Here is a 17,887-nt window from a genome sequence, read left to right as displayed (position 1 = left end):
AGATCCCCTTACGGGGGGCCTGCAGCGGGAGGGCCTAGGCCAGCGAAAGGAGGGGTGCAGGGTGGGCGCGAGTCCCACCCCAGGGGATGTGTTGAAGGAAAGTGCACAGGGCAGACCTCAGGAGCAGGGGGCCTGGGGTGCAGGCTCCCAGTAGGGCCTGGGCCTGCACGGTGCACTCTAGGGAGTCCGACGGTGGAGGCCGCAGGGAAGATGGCGGCTGCCGCAGCTCCTCTCTTTTCATCGTCCGTCCCCACAGCGGGCCAGCTACTGCAGGGTACCCCCCTTCCAACTACGTTTCCCAGCATGCGCTGCGGTCCAGGACTACATTTCCCAGCAAGCTGCGCGGCAGTCTCCAGACTCCCTTTCCCAGCCGGCCGTGCGTCGGTCACGCGAGGGCGCGCCTTGGGGACTACGTTTCCCAGCATGCCTTGCAGTCCCGGGTTCGGAGGGGGCCGCGCTCGACGGCCGCGAAGGATGCTGGGAGCAGCAGTCCGCGGGGCTTGCGCGCGCCGCGAGGCGGGTCTGGGGCGTGTCCTCAGGGTATATAGGCAGCCTGAGGGGCCGGGGGCTGCACTCTGCCGTCGTCACCCCTGTCAGGCTCCATGAAATCTGCTGCCGCCTGTGCTGAGCTCGTGCCAAGCCCCCCGCCTAGGTACCGCGGCACGGGCTGGGCGCGCGGGGCCGGCCCTGCTTCGCTGTGGGGGGCGGGCCGAGCGGGGGAGGGGGGGCGATGTGGGGGGGGGCGAGTAGCGCGGGCCGATCCGCAAGGCCGTGGCTCCGCGTCGCCGGGGCGAGGAGTGACGGGGGGGGGGGACGCTGGGACAGGCTGTTCGCGGAGACCCGAGCCCCGGCCCGGTTCCCCTCTGCGCGCCGCCCTCCCCGCTCGCTGGTACCTGCTGCCCCTTCCCCGGGCGCCGGCGGGGGCCCGTTCGGAACGCTGGGGGATCCCACGTGACTCGGCCCGGGCCTCCGCCATGTTTGTTGGGGGCAGAGGAGCCCGAGAAGGCAAACCTGCCGCGGCGCTGGGGGCGGAGCTATCCGCGTCACGTGGCCTCGGCTGCTGCCTGTGAGTGGCCGCCGTTGGGGTTTGGCGCCAAACAGGGGGCGGGGGCGGAGCGGGGAAAGGCGGGAAAAGGATCCATTGTCTCCATGAGGGGGCGGTGCCTCCTGAGGGGGCGAGACCCCGCCCCGAGCGCGAGGATGCGTGTTGTGGGGGGCAGTCGCTCCCCCCACCCCAAGCGCCGCGGGGGTGTGGGGCCGCGTGGAGGGGGGCGGGGAAGGTGGCTGCCGTCACCCCGCCCCATGGTGATGTTTGTGTCTGGTGGCAGCGTGTGGCCGTGGTTGCTCCCCTCAGCTGGGGAGAGGCGGGGGGAATGGTATTCGCAAAAAGAAAAGGAGGACTTGTGGCACCTTAGAGACTAACACATTTATTTGAGCGTAAGCTTTCGTGAGCTACATTTGCATTTGCAAATGCATCTGATGAAGTGAGCTGTAGCTCACGAAAGCTTATGCTCTAATAAATGTGTTAGTCTCTAAGGTGCCACAAGTCCTCCTTTTCTTTTTGCGAATACAGACGAACACGGCTGCTACTCTGAAACCTGTCATTATGCAAGGGAATGGTACTGTCTCCTCAGGTTGGGTAGGAGGCCCCATTGTACCTACGTCGTGTAAACGTAGCCTTGGCTGTGGGATGCCAGGTCTGTGGCCCTATGGCTTCCACTCCTGTGCCAGGCCTGGCTTCGATAGGAATAGCCAGGCGAAGGGGTTGGGGGCTGTAAGTGATTAACACCGATGGGCTGAGCCTCAGAGACCCCTTTATATGGGGCACCTGTGATCCCTTTTCTAGACGTCAGGAGTTCTGAAGGGCAGACTTTAAATGATGCAAGGCCGGGGCAAAGTAGGATTTGGAGTTCAGGGGTGTAGGCACCATACCCACAGGCCACACGTACATCTCTGTACTTGCAGCCCCAGGTATGGCTGTAGTTCTCTACAAAATAACTACCCTAACTTGTACAGCATGGGTTAGGAAGGCTGGTTTAGTAGGTAGGGCACTGGAAAGCTGAGTTCAGTGTCATCTCACTTAAAAATTTCCCATCTGACCATATATGAGTGAATGTGCCCTGTGTTTCCATTCCCCACCTAGACTAATACTACTTTATCTCTGTGTTGGGATGATAAAGTCCATTAATAATTGAGATACTGTGGTGATGAGAGCTGTGTAAGTACCTAGATAGTATCCTGTGTCACTGAAAGGGTTGTCTACATACAAATTTGTATGTAATCTGAATTGGCTTCCTAAAACCAAATTGGTTATTTTGGTGCAATTCTGTTTAGATGCTCTTCCTTTGTTTGAAACCCGTGAGTGTCAAACCACAAAACTGTACTAACTGCTTTAACTAACCTGGGTTTTAAATTGTGCAGGTAGGTAAAGGTAAACAGTGTAGCCAGGCCTGAAGAAAGGCGCTGAGCCTAATGGAATTGTGTATACAAAGCAGTATGCCTTGTTAGCAAATCTCCACTTAGAAAGTGCTGTCCCCTCTCCTTAGGACATACTCTGGCTATTAGGACTCAGCTCCATGTGGTCCTGTTGGGTGATGGTTCATGGTGAAGAGGGCACATTTTGTAATCCCATCTTCATTTCACCAAAGGCCTCCACCTTCACTGAGCCAGAAATAGGAAACAGGCTGCATTCGCCACCCTAAATACTGTGCTCTCTTAAGGGCTATTGTCATGTTAAGTTCTACTGACAAAAACCTCAGATTATTTAAAGTGAAAAGCACTTTTTTTTTTTTTTAAATCTATTTGCCATCTATACTGTTATACTTGATGTAATTTGGGAGGGGAAGTGAACTTTCAAAGTGAGAACGGCACTTGAGTCCACTCTAAGATGATGCATGGGAAAACTTAGTGGCCCCCCCCCCTTTTTTTTTTTTAAAAAACACTAGATGAGAGGTTTCCTAAACTCCAGAATAGTGGTCCTGTGGGCTAGAGCTTGCTACATGCATGATGCTGGCTTCCTATTTTCAGCTACAAAGCTGCCTTAAGATAAGTAAAACATATTCATTATTTCCCATGTAAGCAGTTGCTGTGATTGACGTGGGTGTTATGCAGTTGATTCTGAGTGGGATGGGAGGTGTTCATGAATGGGTGAACTAGCCAGCAGTCCAAGACTACCTCTGTCTTAAAATTAGGGCTAATCAAAATCTTTCAGTCAACTTACTTTTGACAGAAAACTGGGTTTTTAACTAAAGAGACACTTCTGTGAAAAGGATCTGGTTCTCCCTGCTTATTTTCTTATTAGACAACCAATAATTTGTTGGGGGGGGAAACTGAAGTTGGTTATTGATTGAAAAGTCAATTTTCTACGTAAATTTCTGATCTGCTTTAATTACAAAATTGTCCACAGTGTAGACAAGCTTGCAGATACCTATTCTGGAAAGTCAGAAGTCTGAAATTGTGCACTAGAGTTCTCATATTACTGATTCTGGAAATGTGAACTTCTAGTCACTTCATCAGCATTTGGTATCACCATGTAGAACACTGCAAATCCATTCTAATTGCTTGTTGAATCTTCAGTTGTAGAATGGAAGAGGAATTGGCTGCTCCCTCCACTTCTGCAGACAAAACTGATAGGTAAGGGATTTGTGAGTTAGCAGGCTAAGGTTGGCAAACAAAAAAAATAGACTAATAGTGGATCTTATTTCAAATTAATATTTAAATCTGACATTGTGCTTAGCTCTAGATATTAAAGGCTATAGATGTCTCATGTTGCCATACAAGAAACCACAGTTTAGGAATAGTCTTCTGCTCCCCCTCTCTGGGCTAATACCGGTTATTCCAGAAAAACACTGCATTAACAGCCTGTGATTCCTTCCGCTTGTAGCTGTAGCACAAAAGTTTGCTCTAGGCATGGCAGCATGACAAATGTGTGGGTTTTTTTTATGGGTGGTAATAGACCAATATTCCACTTTTATGCAGCTGAGCTTCCTGTCTTCATAGATCATAGAATAGAATATCAGGGTTGGAAGGGACCTCAGGAGGTCTTCTAGTCCAACCCCCTGCTCAAAGCAGGACCAATCCCCAATTTTTGCCCCGATCCCTAAATGGCCCCCTCAAGGATTGAACTCGCAACCGTGGGTTTAGCAGGCCAATGCTCAAACCACTGAACTGTCCCCTTCTTTTTGCAGGACTTCATACAATTTTCTCTGTCACCTTTTCAATGTAAACTCTTCTCATATTGGAGTGTTGTATGCAAGCCTCTGACTTAGCTGAAGACTGAAAGTTAGCTATTAAGTAGTCTTTCTGGGATCTGCTTCTTGCAGTTAATGGTTCAATTTATTTTAATGTGAGAAATGGAAAAAAATCTTTGTCCCCTTAGTGCTGGTGCAGATGAAAGTTCTCTAACTGTAACTGAATAATCGTGTGGGGGAGGCTCACTATTTAGTGCTTCTATACACATTGCTGGTTGGTGTTTGACTCTTGGTGGGAAGAGTTTGAAGGCTGGATTTAAAGATTCTGGGAAATGGAAGTGTGTGAACAGCAGGGGGCTACAAACCTCCCTCCAGTTTTTGCACTTAGAGATGCTCTCCCAAATGTACAGTGACTAACCCAGCCGGTGTTCTGTAACTTTACAGTATGGATGTGGATGGAGAAGCCAAAAAACTGCTGGGCTTAGGGCAGAAACACCTGGTACTGGGAAATATTCCGGCAGCTGTTAATGCATTCCAGGAGGCTGCTAGTATATTGTAAGTAACGGAACACATTTCTTTTTGCTTGGATTCTTGTTTTGAGCACATCACTGAAGTGAATCAAGCTGAAATGTAGATACTTATCTCAGGCCTAGACAAGCTGTCTTTATAGGTAGTCTGCAAGTACCTGAATATAATTACCTGGAAAACTGAGGATTGTACCATGTCTAAGTAGATTTCTTTAGAAATAATACATTATTTGTGCTGCTTAGACACTTAACTATTGGAGTAGTGGCCTACAGTGCCTCAGAAATCATCAATATCTCAAAAAACCAAACCAGCCCATATATTGCAAAATAAGGAGTGTTCTGCCGTGCTAATCTCATTAGTCTAGCCACTAGAGAAACATAATCTATAAATTGCAAGCAAAGCAGAGGTAAATTGCTTAGCTTCTCGAGGAAAAGAGCATTTAGAACAGAAGACAGTCTTGAAAACCCACTATCAGGTGCTCTGAGCAACCAGAACTTTCAGTAAAAACCATTCCAGTTATCAAAAGGGAGAGAACTGACATTTGCCTAAAGGTGGCGGTCACGTGGGAGGTAACAGCTTGGAAATTGACTTTCCCACCCCAAAAAGGTTTAAGTGTTGCGTATCTGGTAATATAAAGCTATTTCAAAACATGGTGCAAATAAGATGTATTAACTTGTATCTTTCTTTGTAGGGGTAAAAAGTATGGTGAGACAGCAGATGAATGTGCAGAAGCTTTTTTTTACTATGGAAAATCTCTCCTGGAGTTAGCAAGGTATACTAACACAGACCCTCTAGCTGGCTTGTCAATCCTCTGAATACATAGTATCCCTCTTCCTGGATGTTGACAGTTTTTAAGTTGGTATTTTAATTTCTTTATAAAGGGATACAAGTGGGGGAATACTTCGATAGAAGCAACTGAAAATTTTAGTTTGGAGCCTTTGGGATGAAACAACAGTTAAATGTAATTACCTCTCTCTTTTTAAAAATAAAAATTTAAATGGGGTAGCTAGCTGTACCTTACAAGTGGGGAATGGGTATTAGAATAAGGGGGTAGGTCATTGATAGAACGCTTGAACTCGAGGAAAAATAGGAGAAATAATCTGGAGGACGGGGCAGGCAAAAGGGAACTGTTCTTACCTAGATCACTAGCAAAAGTCTAACTGGAGTCATAGGGCACAGTCTATCTATCCTAAATATTTTTAGAGCATCATCACCATGTTCTCTTGCCACACAAGTATGGCATGATGCTCAGTATCTACTGAAATCAAGAGTGTGGCCTGGAATAGGAGGCTTTTACAGGCTAGAACAGGTATAGTAGAAGACGTACAGGTGGAAGAGATGCTAGGTAGAGCAGTCAAATGGTATGTTCCTTTGAGCACAAAATGTATTCCTTGGTGCTTGTGTGCAGCTGACTTGCTTCTATTTTTCTAGAATGGAGAATGGTGTATTGGGAAATGCCTTGGAAGGAGTGCAAGTGGAAGAAGAAGAAGGCGAAAAAGTAGAAGATGACTCAATGGTAGAAAATGCTGATAACATAGATGGTATGTAGAGTTGTCTAACATGCCATAGAGATGCCAAGCTATGTTGTCTTGTGTAAATATTGGACCTGGATTCTTTACTTTGCTTCCCTATATGATCTGAAACTTTGTACCGAAACTTTTAGCAGGTGGAAGAATCTTGTTCTATAAATTTCCCAAAACTAGCTAAAAGATTTTTATTTTGCAAGAAACTCTTCATTCACACTAGCTTTGAGTCAAGGGGTCACAAAATTTGTCAATTGTGAAGCATTACACTCAAACTTCCTTTCCTGTTCTAAGCTTTCCAGCCAGCTAGGACTGCTTTGTGCACTTGCAGCAGTACAATGGCATGTGGTATCACTCACTTAAAGTTGGTCATAAGGGGAGAATTTATTTTGGGTCAGACTCGCCAAACTGTCCTCACTTTAAAAGTTCAAGGGCAGTTTTCATTCTATTGTACATTGCAGAGGATTATTGCACAAGGAGTTCTTATCCATCTAGACAAATGGATTTAACTTGGCATCTCTTGCTCAGCTGTGACTAAAAATGCTAATGCATAAAACTGTATATTGCTTGAGTGGTCATTTACAAGACTGTAGCATCTCCCAGAGTTTGTTGCTTGGGACCCAGCTTCTTTAGATTTCAAAAGGAATCGAGTTTAGGAACATGTGCTACACACACACGCACGTTGGAGGGTCTGAGGGTGGTATTTTCAATTTCCATTAATGCTTTTATCACTAAACTCGAAGAAATGTTTATGCTTCATCTTCCTTAACTATGTAGAAGAAGCAAGGGAGGAGTTGAGAGAGCAGGTATATAACGCCATGGGGGAAAAAGAAGAATCCAAAAAATCTGCAGAAGAGTCTCCAGTACTGAATGAAGCTGGGAAGGAAACAGAAGGAGAGGATGTGGAGATGGGAGGTAAAACAAGAGAAGAGGACGCAATTGCTGACATAGAGACAAAGCTTAAAGAGAAGGCAGAAGAGCAGGTAGAGGCAGATATACAGGAGAAGACAGTGGCAAGAGAGCAGGTGGCAGAAGCCACAGAAGAGCGGGTAGAGGCAGCTATGGAAGAGGAGGCAGTGGCAGAAGCCACAGAAGAGCAGGTGGAGGCAGCTATGGAAGAGGAGGCAGTGGCAGAAGCCACAGAAGAGCAGGTGGAGGCAGCTATGGAAGAGGAGGCAGTGGCAGAAGCCACAGAAGAGCAGGTGGAGGCAGCTATGGAAGAGGAGGCAGTGGCAGAAGCCACAGAAGAGCAGGTGGAGGCAGCGGCAGAAGCCACGGTAGAGGCAGCCACGGAAGAGGAGGCAGCGGCAGAAGCCACGGTAGAGGCAGCCACGGAAGAGGAGGCAGCGGCAGAAGCCACGGTAGAGGCAGCCACGGAAGAGGAGGCAGCGGCAGAAGCCACGGTAGAGGCAGCCACGGAAGAGGAGGCAGCGGCAGAAGCCACAGAAGAGCAGGTAGAGGCAGCCACGGAAGAGGAGGCAGCGGCAGAAGCCACAGAAGAGCAGGTAGAGGCAGCCACGGAAGAGGAGGCAGCGGCAGAAGCCACAGAAGAGCGGGTAGAGGCAGCCACGGAAGAGGAGGCAGCGGCAGAAGCCACGGTACAGGCAGCTACAGAAGAGGAAGCAGTGGCAGAAGCCGCAGAAGAGCAGGTAGAGGCAGCTACGAAAGAGAAGGCAATGGCAGAAGCCATGGAAGAGAAGCTAAACAAGTCAAAAGAGGCACTGGCCTCAAAAGAAACACTGTTTGCAGCTGGAAATGCCACTACACCTGCAGAGGGCAAAGAGCCAGCTAATGAAATGCAAACTGAAGAAAAAGTTGAAGTAGCTGTTAAGGTAGAAAAAGAGAGAGATGACCTGATGGAAGAGGGAGATGGTGCTAAGGTAGAAAAAGAAGAGGAGAAAGATGACCTGATGGAAGAGGGTGAAGGTAACAGGGATAGGAGAAGTACTTGTGGGTGGATTACTTGATGGATTTGACTTGCTAACGAGGGGTAAAAGTTACATTTCCATTCAGAATTTTCTGTTTGCCATAGACTAATGGAAGGTCTCAAACAAGGGGCCCTTGGATATTAAAATCCTCCAAGTAACTGGCTTCAGTTAAGTTTCAAGGAGCAGTGAATAGTTTGTTTCTGTCTAATGCTTAACTAACTGCAAAGCAAAATCTTTATGTGGATATCATTTTGGGGGCTGTGGCTAGCTTCAGTGGTAATGTTTGGAAAGCAATAACTAGGCTGGTAGAGAATACTGAATGGATGTCCACTTGCATGTATCTGGGTTTATTGCACTAACCTTCAAATAATTTGAACCACAAGTTGCCTCTGGTCCTAATCTCCCATTCTAGACAGTGGGGCAGTAAAGTAGAATCCACTGAATTGATATATAATAGCACATCTCCTTGTTATGAGAATTTGAACTCTTCTGTGGAATCTCAGTGACTAAAGAATGAACTTCATTGTGAAACTTAAATTTAATATGATAGGCTTTAAAATTCCATTGTAAATTGGTGCTAGCTAATACAAGCTTCTTCCTAAGTAGCTTTTCATGTTGTTCTGCTTCATTTAATAGCTGCTTAACTATTCTAACAAACCAGAAAACAAACTCCATATGCTTTCCAAAATAACATACACTTAGACTTTAAGAGGCTATAGATCATCACATAGTATCTTGATTTTCCAATAATCGGAATGACTGCATGCTTGTGCCAGTTGATCTATTCACAGCCTCATTTAATAGTGACTGAATATCCATGCAGTTTCTTAATTTTCTTAGCAACCTCTGGACAATATTAAAGGCATCTCTCACGTTGAACATCACAATGGAACTGTCTGTACCAATCACAAAGGATGTAATGTAGCTACACTGTAAAGCAGTGGCTCTCAACCCTTCCAGACTATTGTATGCCTTTCTGCAGTCTGATTTGAATATAAATATTCTACTTACATTTCAGTGTATAGTATATAGAGCAGTATAAACAACTCGTAGTCTGTATGCAATTTTAGTTTGTACTGATTTTGCTAATGCTTTTTATATTGCCTGTTATAAAACTAGGCAAATATCAAGATGAGTTGATGTACCCCTTGACCTCTACATACCCCCAGGGGTATGTGTATCCCGGCTGAGAACCACTGGTGTAAAGTATCTTCAATTACCATATATTGTGCAGGTAGACCCTTGTATTCTTTCTCTTGCCTCAGACTCAGTCTGTACTCACAAGAAAAATGGTTCTTAACTCTTATTTCCCAAATGATAAGAAAAAAAGCACACTGACATCCATTTATTAACTTTGGGAGTGCTTATTTGACAACCACATCATGATCTAATAAATGTCTTGTCCTCCAGCCTTAAGTTTTAGTCATGTTTGCAGAGGTAAATTATCTAAAAGTTTCTTATTAGAAAGCTAAACACCTAGTATCTTTATTCTCACTCTAATCAATTACATCTCATACATAGAAACTTGGTCTGTTTTTTGCAGCAGGTATGCCATTGCCAATGTGGCTGTTTAATCTGGCTCTAGTTATGGCAGTTACCACAGTTGACCTCCCACACCTATGTTCTTTTTGTCAAAAGTAACTGGCTTCCTCAAGAAAAGTAAAATTTGACCAGCTCACAGGCTGGTTCCAGCTTCCAAACAAAACAGAGCCTTCTTTTTCCAGATATATTTTATATTTGCCACGCTGGCACAGGATACCAATCATGGTGTATAGCAAGCTTTCCCATCCACTTCCCTTATGTATCAGATAGCTTGTGCCCAAAAGTAAATGCTGGCCACCATCCCCCCCACTTCCCCAGGTTCTCTCACCCCGCCCCGGCTTCCCATTGCTAGAATTAATTATGTAACTCTACATTTAAAGCACTTTGCTGCCCCATAAATTCACAAGCTGAACTGACACTGCAAAATAGCAAGTTGTCTGAAATCATAAGCAGTTTGCGTTTGAGTTTTAGACACAACTACTGCACATGGGGTCAGAAATACTATCTTGCTGAAAACATTTGTGACTTGTAGGATGACATACCAGTCATTGGGTGACTGTTTATAACTCCATTGACTTCACTGGGAGCTCCCATGGAATACATCCAAATTTAGCCCTGAATAAACTTCCATTCTAGGCAGCACTAAGTCAGAAAATTTAATGTTAAACTGCTACTGTAGAACTACAGTAACTAATGTTTTTAGCACGGTGGGTAGTGCAAAGGCTGCAATGTCACTTTGACTGTTCTAAAGTTGCACATAATACTCATCATCAGAGAGGGGGATGCTTACCTCTAAACAATTGAACCAAGCAAAATAGATTGTTTAACTGTGTATAACAAATATCATTATTCTCCTCCACAAACTTTCCTTGCAGAAACAGAAGGATCAGATGAGGAAGATAAAGAAAATGACAAAACTGAAGATAATAAAGAAAATGACTCGACCATTGAAGATAAGGTGAGCTCTTTTGACTTAGATTGATGATGTGTTCTTCCAAATGAACTGAGAATTAATGCTTATGGCTGAAAGGCATTGGTTAGATCCAGGCACAGAAGTGTTCTATTCCTGATCTCAGGTCCTCGTCATATTCTAGTAATCCTAAAAGAAAAGGAGTACTTGTGGCACCTTAGAGACTAACTCATTTATTTGAGCATAAGCACCTTTGCAGACGCTTCACAGTGGAAAATATTAAATAGGTATATTTCTGGTAGTCTTGGGTATCAAACTATCATCACTCATGAACTAATTGCCCTCAAGGTTATGGTATTACACTTGACCTACTTTGCCTTCTTGGTCCTTGCCTGACTAATACATTTGTGAAGTGGTGGCTGTGCTGTTGCACGTTTTTCTCTGGACCAATAACTGCACTCTGGCAGCCAGTGCAGATACAGATTGTACCAGACTGCAGTAGTCTCATAATGACCATACTTCAGCATCACTGTTGGCAATACACAGCTTGTAACACCCATCTGATTCTCCACTAATCTGTTAAAGATTATATCTACCTCAAATCATTAAGGTGTGGAGGTAAAGAGGGGAAGTGGATTTGACAGGGTTGGGAAGGAAGGAAGTAGTTCTGGCAGCTCATGGGTGAGCCTCTTTAGGCCAGTTGCAGCCAGTCCACATAGGGATATGTGTAATCACTAGCTCATGGGGACACTGTGGCTCTCCTGCATACCAGTGCAGGGATTGCATAATTTGAATTTTAACTATGGTGCTGTAGCAATTCAGCACATCTGTGCCCTGACTTAAAGGACTTACTTAACATGGAGTTTCTCAACCCATGGTTTGAAATGCAAAAATTGGGTCACCAGAATGTGTCCGTGTCGCAGAACTGTCTGGGCTCAACTCTCCACAATAGGTGTTGTGATCTGGTGCACTGGGTTCCAGCATCACTCAAGTTTGGCCCCTCTGTCACAGTGATATGGTCAGACTATACCTAAGCAAAGTCGTGACTGCCTAGAGTGGGGAGCAGAGCCCAATCGGTCTGACAGGACACAAGCTGAGAGGGAATGGTTGGTGTCATGTTCTCCAGTAATGCTGTCTGCCCCGGGTGTGTTAGCTCACCATACCTCTGCCCTCCAGTTCCTTCTTCAGACCCCCCAAGTTCTTCACTGAACCCCTAGGCCCCCTGATCTCCCCCTTATCTCTGGGCCTCATGGGCCATGTTTTGGCAGAGATGTCTTGGCTTGCTTTACCCTCCCTCCCCAGTTGGTGGGGTTTTTTGCCTCTTCACATCTGGCCAGAGCACCCGGAATCTTAGCTCTGAGCCCCCTGCCAGATGGACCCCTGTGGGGCCAGTGTGCAGTCTGGGGGCATCTTAGGGTGTGATAGTAGTGTCTCTGGGTTGTGACAGGCCATCAGGGTTGACAAATGGGTCTTGACCCAAAAAGGTTGAGATCCTCTGGTTTAACATACACCATGTTTTAGCAGGCCACTATACACAACTGCATTACATAGAATTTCTTTACCCCATTGTGTTGGTATTGGCATTTGGGTCTAATGATTACCTTGCTTTAACAACCTTTTATTGAGGTTTCACTTTAGCTCCTTTATCTTCTAATTCCTGGTCCTCTTACTAGAAGTGTCTTAAAATTAAAAATTAAACAGAGTTCCAAGGTAATGTTGGCAGAGGTTTTTTCAGTAGTATTCAAATGACTGTAAATAAACTGAAGATGTGAGATGTAGTCTTAAACAGAACCTGAAATCAAGAACTCAATCCTGAGTCTCAACTAACTTGGAAATAAACTACTTTATCAGCTTTGGACAGTCTTGGGACAGTGACAAACGAAATTACTTATTATGGCTTTAAACCTTAAATTCATGATGGGCACCTTTGCTACATTGTTGCACATTGCTTTACTGAGACAAGTCTTCATTTTTAAAATAAAATTAGAATATAACTCTAGTCTTTTCAGGAAAGTGAAGAGGATGAAGTTGGAAATCTGGAGCTGGCCTGGGATATGCTGGAGTTGGCAAAAGTAATCTATAAAAGGTAAAACTTTACACGTCTTGATCTGAGTCTGTTAAAAAATAAAGGAACTTACAGGAAACCACTGGGGAGTTGGCATAATAGAGGTGCACTAGATAAAGAGGTGGAAGCCTCTGATCAGGGTTTTTATAGCAAACTAACTAAAGTTTTCTTGATTTAGACAGGAAACAAAAGAAGCTCAGCTCCATGCTGCTCAGGCTCACCTGAAACTAGGAGAAGTTAGCATTGAATCTGGTAAACTGTCTGTCTGAAATCTGATTGTACTTAAAGTGCTGCGGTATTAAACTGGATTAACTTCTTGCTAACTTTCACCCATCTCACCCACCACATAGTTATTTAAAACGGTCAGAGGTGATTCAGATTGCTGGAGAGATAAAATAAACTTCAGACCACATGGGGAAGGTGCCCATAAGCTTGAATAGTGTTGGGACAAATAAGAGAATAAGCCAATTACCTGCCAACTAAATTCTTGAGCAAAGTGGGGGAAGGCCATGTTGAGCCTCAATTTGCTTTCATTGCTGGAATAGGAATAGCAGAGCCTTAGAAATAGGCTTGTACACAATAGCTACTCTTGAATGTGGCTCAAGAAACTCTAGGAAATGGAGAACTTTTTCACCTTCAGTAGTAGGCCAGAAGCCCCACACACCAAACTGCTTGCAGAATGAGATTGGGGAAAAATACAAATTGAGAGGATGCTGGGTTCTAGAAATGGGCAGACACCCCAAAACATTCAAGTTGGCTTCTTGGTGGTGTTGAATGCATTTGCTTAATCCTGAGACTTTTGCGTCATCTTGAAGTCTGCCTCTCCTCTTGAAACAATGTAGTTCTTTATCCTCTTTGCCCCTGTTTTCTGTTTTGACTAGAAAGTGGTTTCAGACTGAATTCATCTGGGGGAGATTCTTTAGGTTAGGACTGCAAAATTAGGGTTGTGCATATGCCACCTCAATAATATCAGTGGAGGAATTGCAGTTTGAGGGTGGAATTATCCTTGAGCAGCTTTATTTGTTAATGTTAAAAAGGTGCACACTTGGCCAATAGTCTATCAATGGTACATAAAATAATCAGTGATTATAATTTAGATAGAGTAAGCAACCCAACACAAATATCTAGTCTGCTTTTGTCACGCTTTCCCTGCTTCACCTGTTTGGAAAACACTTTAAATGTAACTGTCTAAATCACTGCTGATATGTGAGGAGAGGATTGGGCAGGAAGTATAACACTAACTCCAGTTGAGTGTCTCTTTAATTGTTAGCATCACTCAATGAAGCAACAGCTTTCAGTTCATACAGAATCTGAGAGCAGTTTATGGAATAAATTAGACGGGGAGACAGACTGGTAACTTTGTTTGTTTGGCTTGATACTTATTAGTTGTATTTGTAAAGGTTTATGGCTTTTTTGTTGTAGAAAACTATGCACAAGCTATAGAAGAGTTTCAGGCATGCCTCGCCTTACAGCAGAAGTACCTAGAGGCCCATGACCGCCTGCTAGCTGAGTCACACTACCAGCTGGCACTGGCATATCACTACAACAGCCAGTTTGATGAAGCAATTCTGCAGTTCAGTAAATCAGTAGAAGTCATTGACAAAAGAATGGGTAAGTAGACTTGTTAAAACTCTAGCTCAGTGGTTCTCAGACTTTTGTATTCGTGAGCCCTTTCACATCGCAAGCTACTGAGTGTGACCCACCCCCTTATAAATTAAAAACACTTGTTTATATATTTAACACCATTATAAACGCTGGAGGCAAAGTGGGGTTTGGGGTGGAGGCTGACAGCTTATGACACCCCCCCCCCCCCATGTAATAACCTCATGACCCCCAAGGGGTCCTGACCCCTGTTTGAGAGCCTCTGCTCTAGCTAGCAAATTGGTTAACTGTCATAGGAAAGCTGGATTGAGCTGAGGTTAGTAACATGGAAGCACACTACTCTCCACAGTTCTCTGAATGGTCTAATGAAGGCAGAGTAGCTCCGGTGCCCTTGCCTGTTGCACTGTTGGTTTAATAAACTGCTGACAACTTAAACCTGTATTCCTCTAGTGATGCTGACTGAACGAATAAAGAAAGCAGAAGGAGGATCCACTGAAGATGAGAAGGAGATCGAGGAATTAAACGGACTACTTCCTGAAATTAAGGAAAAGATAGAGGATTCGAAGGAGTCTCAAAAGAGTGCAAGAGTAGCTGAACTGGCTTTGAAAGCAACTCTGGTTAGCTTTTCGTTTACTTTACTTTTCTAGTAAGTTGCCATTAACTAATGGTATAGCTGAAGGAGTGCAGAGAGCCCACAACAGCAGGGTTGGCTGTACTGGTCTAGAATTAGTGATTGTCTGTCTGCAAATGACTTATCTTCCCATGACCAGAAGCTGTTAAATCACTCAGAATGAAATATGGCTCACTTCCCTTTGACTTTGAGGGGGGGGAAGCATTGGACTATCACATGTTGCCACTTTGCTTTTTCCCTCTTGATTAAGCTACTTCTTATTGGACAATCAGCTGGCTCTCAACAAAGAGGCTAGAGGAGACAGTGACATCACATGCCAGCTGTTTAGCACTAAATAACAAAAAGGGCAATGCTTTTTGGCAAGGGTTTGGGTTTTTTGGACCAGATGGCAGTAGACTAGAACTGGCTTTCAAATACAGCCTAGTTTGAGAATCCTAAATTTGGTTTAAGTCTCGTTCAGCATCTGGTGGTGGCATATATCCTGAATAGTTGTATAATGTAGCCAACCTTTCTGAAGGTGCTTCTACACTGAACACCTTTCTAAGGTACCTCTAAGGCAGGGGAAGAATTTAATCTGATAGGCAACCTGTTTGCTCACTCACTGTGAAATATCAATTTGTTGGGTTGGTATAAATGTCTACAAACTGGGTAGTTGGTACAAGAAACAAAATAACCACAACTGAAGATTAAGTAAGTCAGAATTGATTTGGTTAATGTAGATGTAATAAAACACATCAGAGAGAAACTAAACAATTCATGGTATAGCAGGAACCATGGATTTGTACAGTGAAGTCCCGGCATGCTATGGGTGCTCAGAAATACAACTGGAACCCAGTACTTGGTTAATCACTATGGCTTCTTTCATTTTAGGTTGGAGGTGCTACCTCCAGTTTTACACAGAGTGAAGAAAGCTGTTCCATTTCCACGGTAAGTGAAACAACTCTGAGTTCAGGCAGACATTTAGGTACTACTAAATTGGAAGGTTTTAATGCTTGATGTCACTTACATTACAACCTCTATCTTGTAATAGATTCCAGTAAGAAAACCAGCTGATGGAGCATCCCAGTGTGTTACAGACATCTCTCATCTTGTCAGAAAAAAGGTGTGTCCGGATATATAGCTATTTGGACAAACTAATATAAAACTACCACTGGCTTGCACTGTCTCATTTGATTTCTTGGCTAAACAAAGCCTTTAACAATTACTGTTATGCACAGAACAAATTCATTTTTTGTTATAAAAGGAATACTGCATAAAACTCCTTTCCCCTGGGAGCCAATCAGTCTGCCTGGAGAGTAGCTTTTGATGGTTCCTTGTATGCTTTACAGCACTCTGCTAGATCCACACTAGTTTAACTTCAAAGCTGAATTGTGTGGGTCATGTAGGCACTCTTTTTTAAATAAGTGCTCTACAATGTTGAGGCCCTGCATGAAGGAGCAGGGTAGGCCATAGATATTGTAAGGGCAAACAACCAGGCTGGGTTGGGTTCCCTTATTTCCAAGTGGAAATGGAGCATTGAAGTTAAATAATAAAGTAGCAAAGCCAGTCTAAATGTGTAGTATTCATACTTCTAGTAAAATCTGACTTCTTGGAGTAATGAAATACGGGTAACCTTAAAGTACAACCAAACACTAGTTTCCCTTAACACTAAAGTGTGTTCTTATTAGTATTTTCCTAATCTAAATCAAATTTCACAGCACTTTTCATTTGCCTACTGTATGACTGTTATAACACACCATGGCTGTCTGCATTTTGTTATACCATCATCTTTCAGAGCAAGTTTGAAACATCTGCCCTCAGATATGAAGCTTAGATCAGATGTCATGGGTACTAAAAACAAATTTAATCTAGAAATAGGATACTTTTCTGCCAGGTCATAATGAAGGATTCAAAAATGAAGATAATATCAGAACTCTTACTATAACTAAACTTACGCCTAAAGCTTCAACTGAATCCTAACTCCTGACTATTTGGTGTGACCCCTCATAACTAGGAGTTGAATAGTTAATGGACAATGACATCTAGATGCTAATTTTCTTAAGTCTTAAATTTATACATAGTGAAGACTAAACAATTTTGTCTTCAGAGGAAACCAGAGGAGGAGACTCAACAGGGAGACAATGAAGCTAAGAAATCTAAACCAGAACCGGCTGTCAATGGTGGTGGTGATGCTGCCCCCAGTGGAAATGAGGTTGCAGAAAAAATGGAAGAGGAGGTGGGCAGTTGAGTCAGGAGTCTGTGCCATGTATATTTCTTTTTCTGTTCAGGCATACCTTTCATGTCTGGAACATCTTATGCTTTATTGCCTTCAGGTTTAAGACTCTTCTATAAGGAGCTGGGGAATTTGCCCAGTTCAGCAGAGTGCATGTTACACACAAGATGTCTAGCCCTTAGTCATTTGGAAAATAACTTGGAGTTCAGTGTATTAAATTACAGCTGAGCTAAAACATAGGATTCTCCTTTTCTCCTAAAGTATTGTTGTGCAATGGAATAAAGCCTGTTTGATTTTAAGTAAAAGGACATTCAGGCTATGAAACAGTCTATAGAGTAGTGCTTGGTTTCTGTAATTACCAGTGAAATGTAGGTAACCAGTCAATGCAGTTCTCCAAGCTATCAACACTTTACCAGTTGGTGTATGAATTAACTGATGTGAAACATATAAGACTGGCTCTTAACAAAATTCATTCCTCTCTTTCAGACAGAGAAAAGGCCACAAGTGGAATCGGGGGCTGCAGTTGAAAGTACAGTATGATAGGTCTTCAACATGGACCACTCCTCTCCTCCCAAGGAGAATGGTTTTGTATATAGTGTATTTTTTCACTTTGGCAACTTTTGTATGACTTCAATAAAGATTGTAAGCAAATGTTTCAGATTTTGCCTCAGCAAGGGTGAGTCCTAAGCACAACAGTACAGATGAACAAATTCTCATCTCTATAGTATTGTGAACAAAATGTCCCAAGGACCTTTA

At 43.8% G+C, this 17,887-nt stretch overlaps 2 protein-coding genes across 21 annotated transcripts in view; one reads left to right on the top strand and one right to left on the bottom strand.

The window, feature by feature from the left end:
• Nucleotides 1-470: 470 nt before the first annotated feature.
• Nucleotides 471-17,789, top strand: LOC119860183 (nuclear autoantigenic sperm protein). Of its 20 annotated transcripts, XM_043520410.1 has the most exons (17): nucleotides 960-1,066; nucleotides 3,577-3,633; nucleotides 4,635-4,745; nucleotides 5,410-5,490; nucleotides 6,150-6,259; nucleotides 7,019-7,398; nucleotides 7,651-7,821; nucleotides 7,915-8,167; nucleotides 10,587-10,669; nucleotides 12,622-12,707; nucleotides 12,865-12,938; nucleotides 14,109-14,297; nucleotides 14,739-14,905; nucleotides 15,790-15,846; nucleotides 15,950-16,021; nucleotides 17,006-17,135; nucleotides 17,616-17,789. In XM_043520410.1, the coding sequence occupies exons 1-17, from the start codon at nucleotides 975-977 to the stop codon at nucleotides 17,669-17,671; spliced, it is 2,169 nt and encodes a 722-aa protein (XP_043376345.1). In that variant the 5' UTR covers nucleotides 960-974; the 3' UTR covers nucleotides 17,672-17,789. The 20 variants fall into 20 exon arrangements, with proteins under 20 accessions (XP_043376341.1, XP_038269480.1, XP_043376352.1 ...); XM_043520404.1 differs by lacking the exon at nucleotides 960-1,066 and adding exons at nucleotides 503-652; nucleotides 2,547-2,670 and having other exon boundaries at nucleotides 3,575-3,633; nucleotides 7,019-8,167; nucleotides 12,631-12,707; XM_043520414.1 differs by having other exon boundaries at nucleotides 759-1,066; nucleotides 7,019-7,290; nucleotides 7,747-8,167.
• CCDC17 (coiled-coil domain containing 17) overlaps nucleotides 10,664-17,887 on the bottom strand; it is a 49,644-nt gene continuing 42,420 nt past the window's right edge. The window contains exon 33 of the mRNA XM_043520402.1: nucleotides 10,664-10,810. The gene's annotated coding sequence lies outside the window, so the exon portion shown is untranslated. The remainder of the gene's footprint in view (nucleotides 10,811-17,887) is intronic.

This window comes from Dermochelys coriacea, chromosome 8, assembly GCF_009764565.3.
Source record: "Dermochelys coriacea isolate rDerCor1 chromosome 8, rDerCor1.pri.v4, whole genome shotgun sequence".
Taxonomy (NCBI): domain Eukaryota; kingdom Metazoa; phylum Chordata; order Testudines; family Dermochelyidae; genus Dermochelys; species Dermochelys coriacea.
This window is presented reverse-complemented; position numbering and strand designations above follow the sequence as displayed.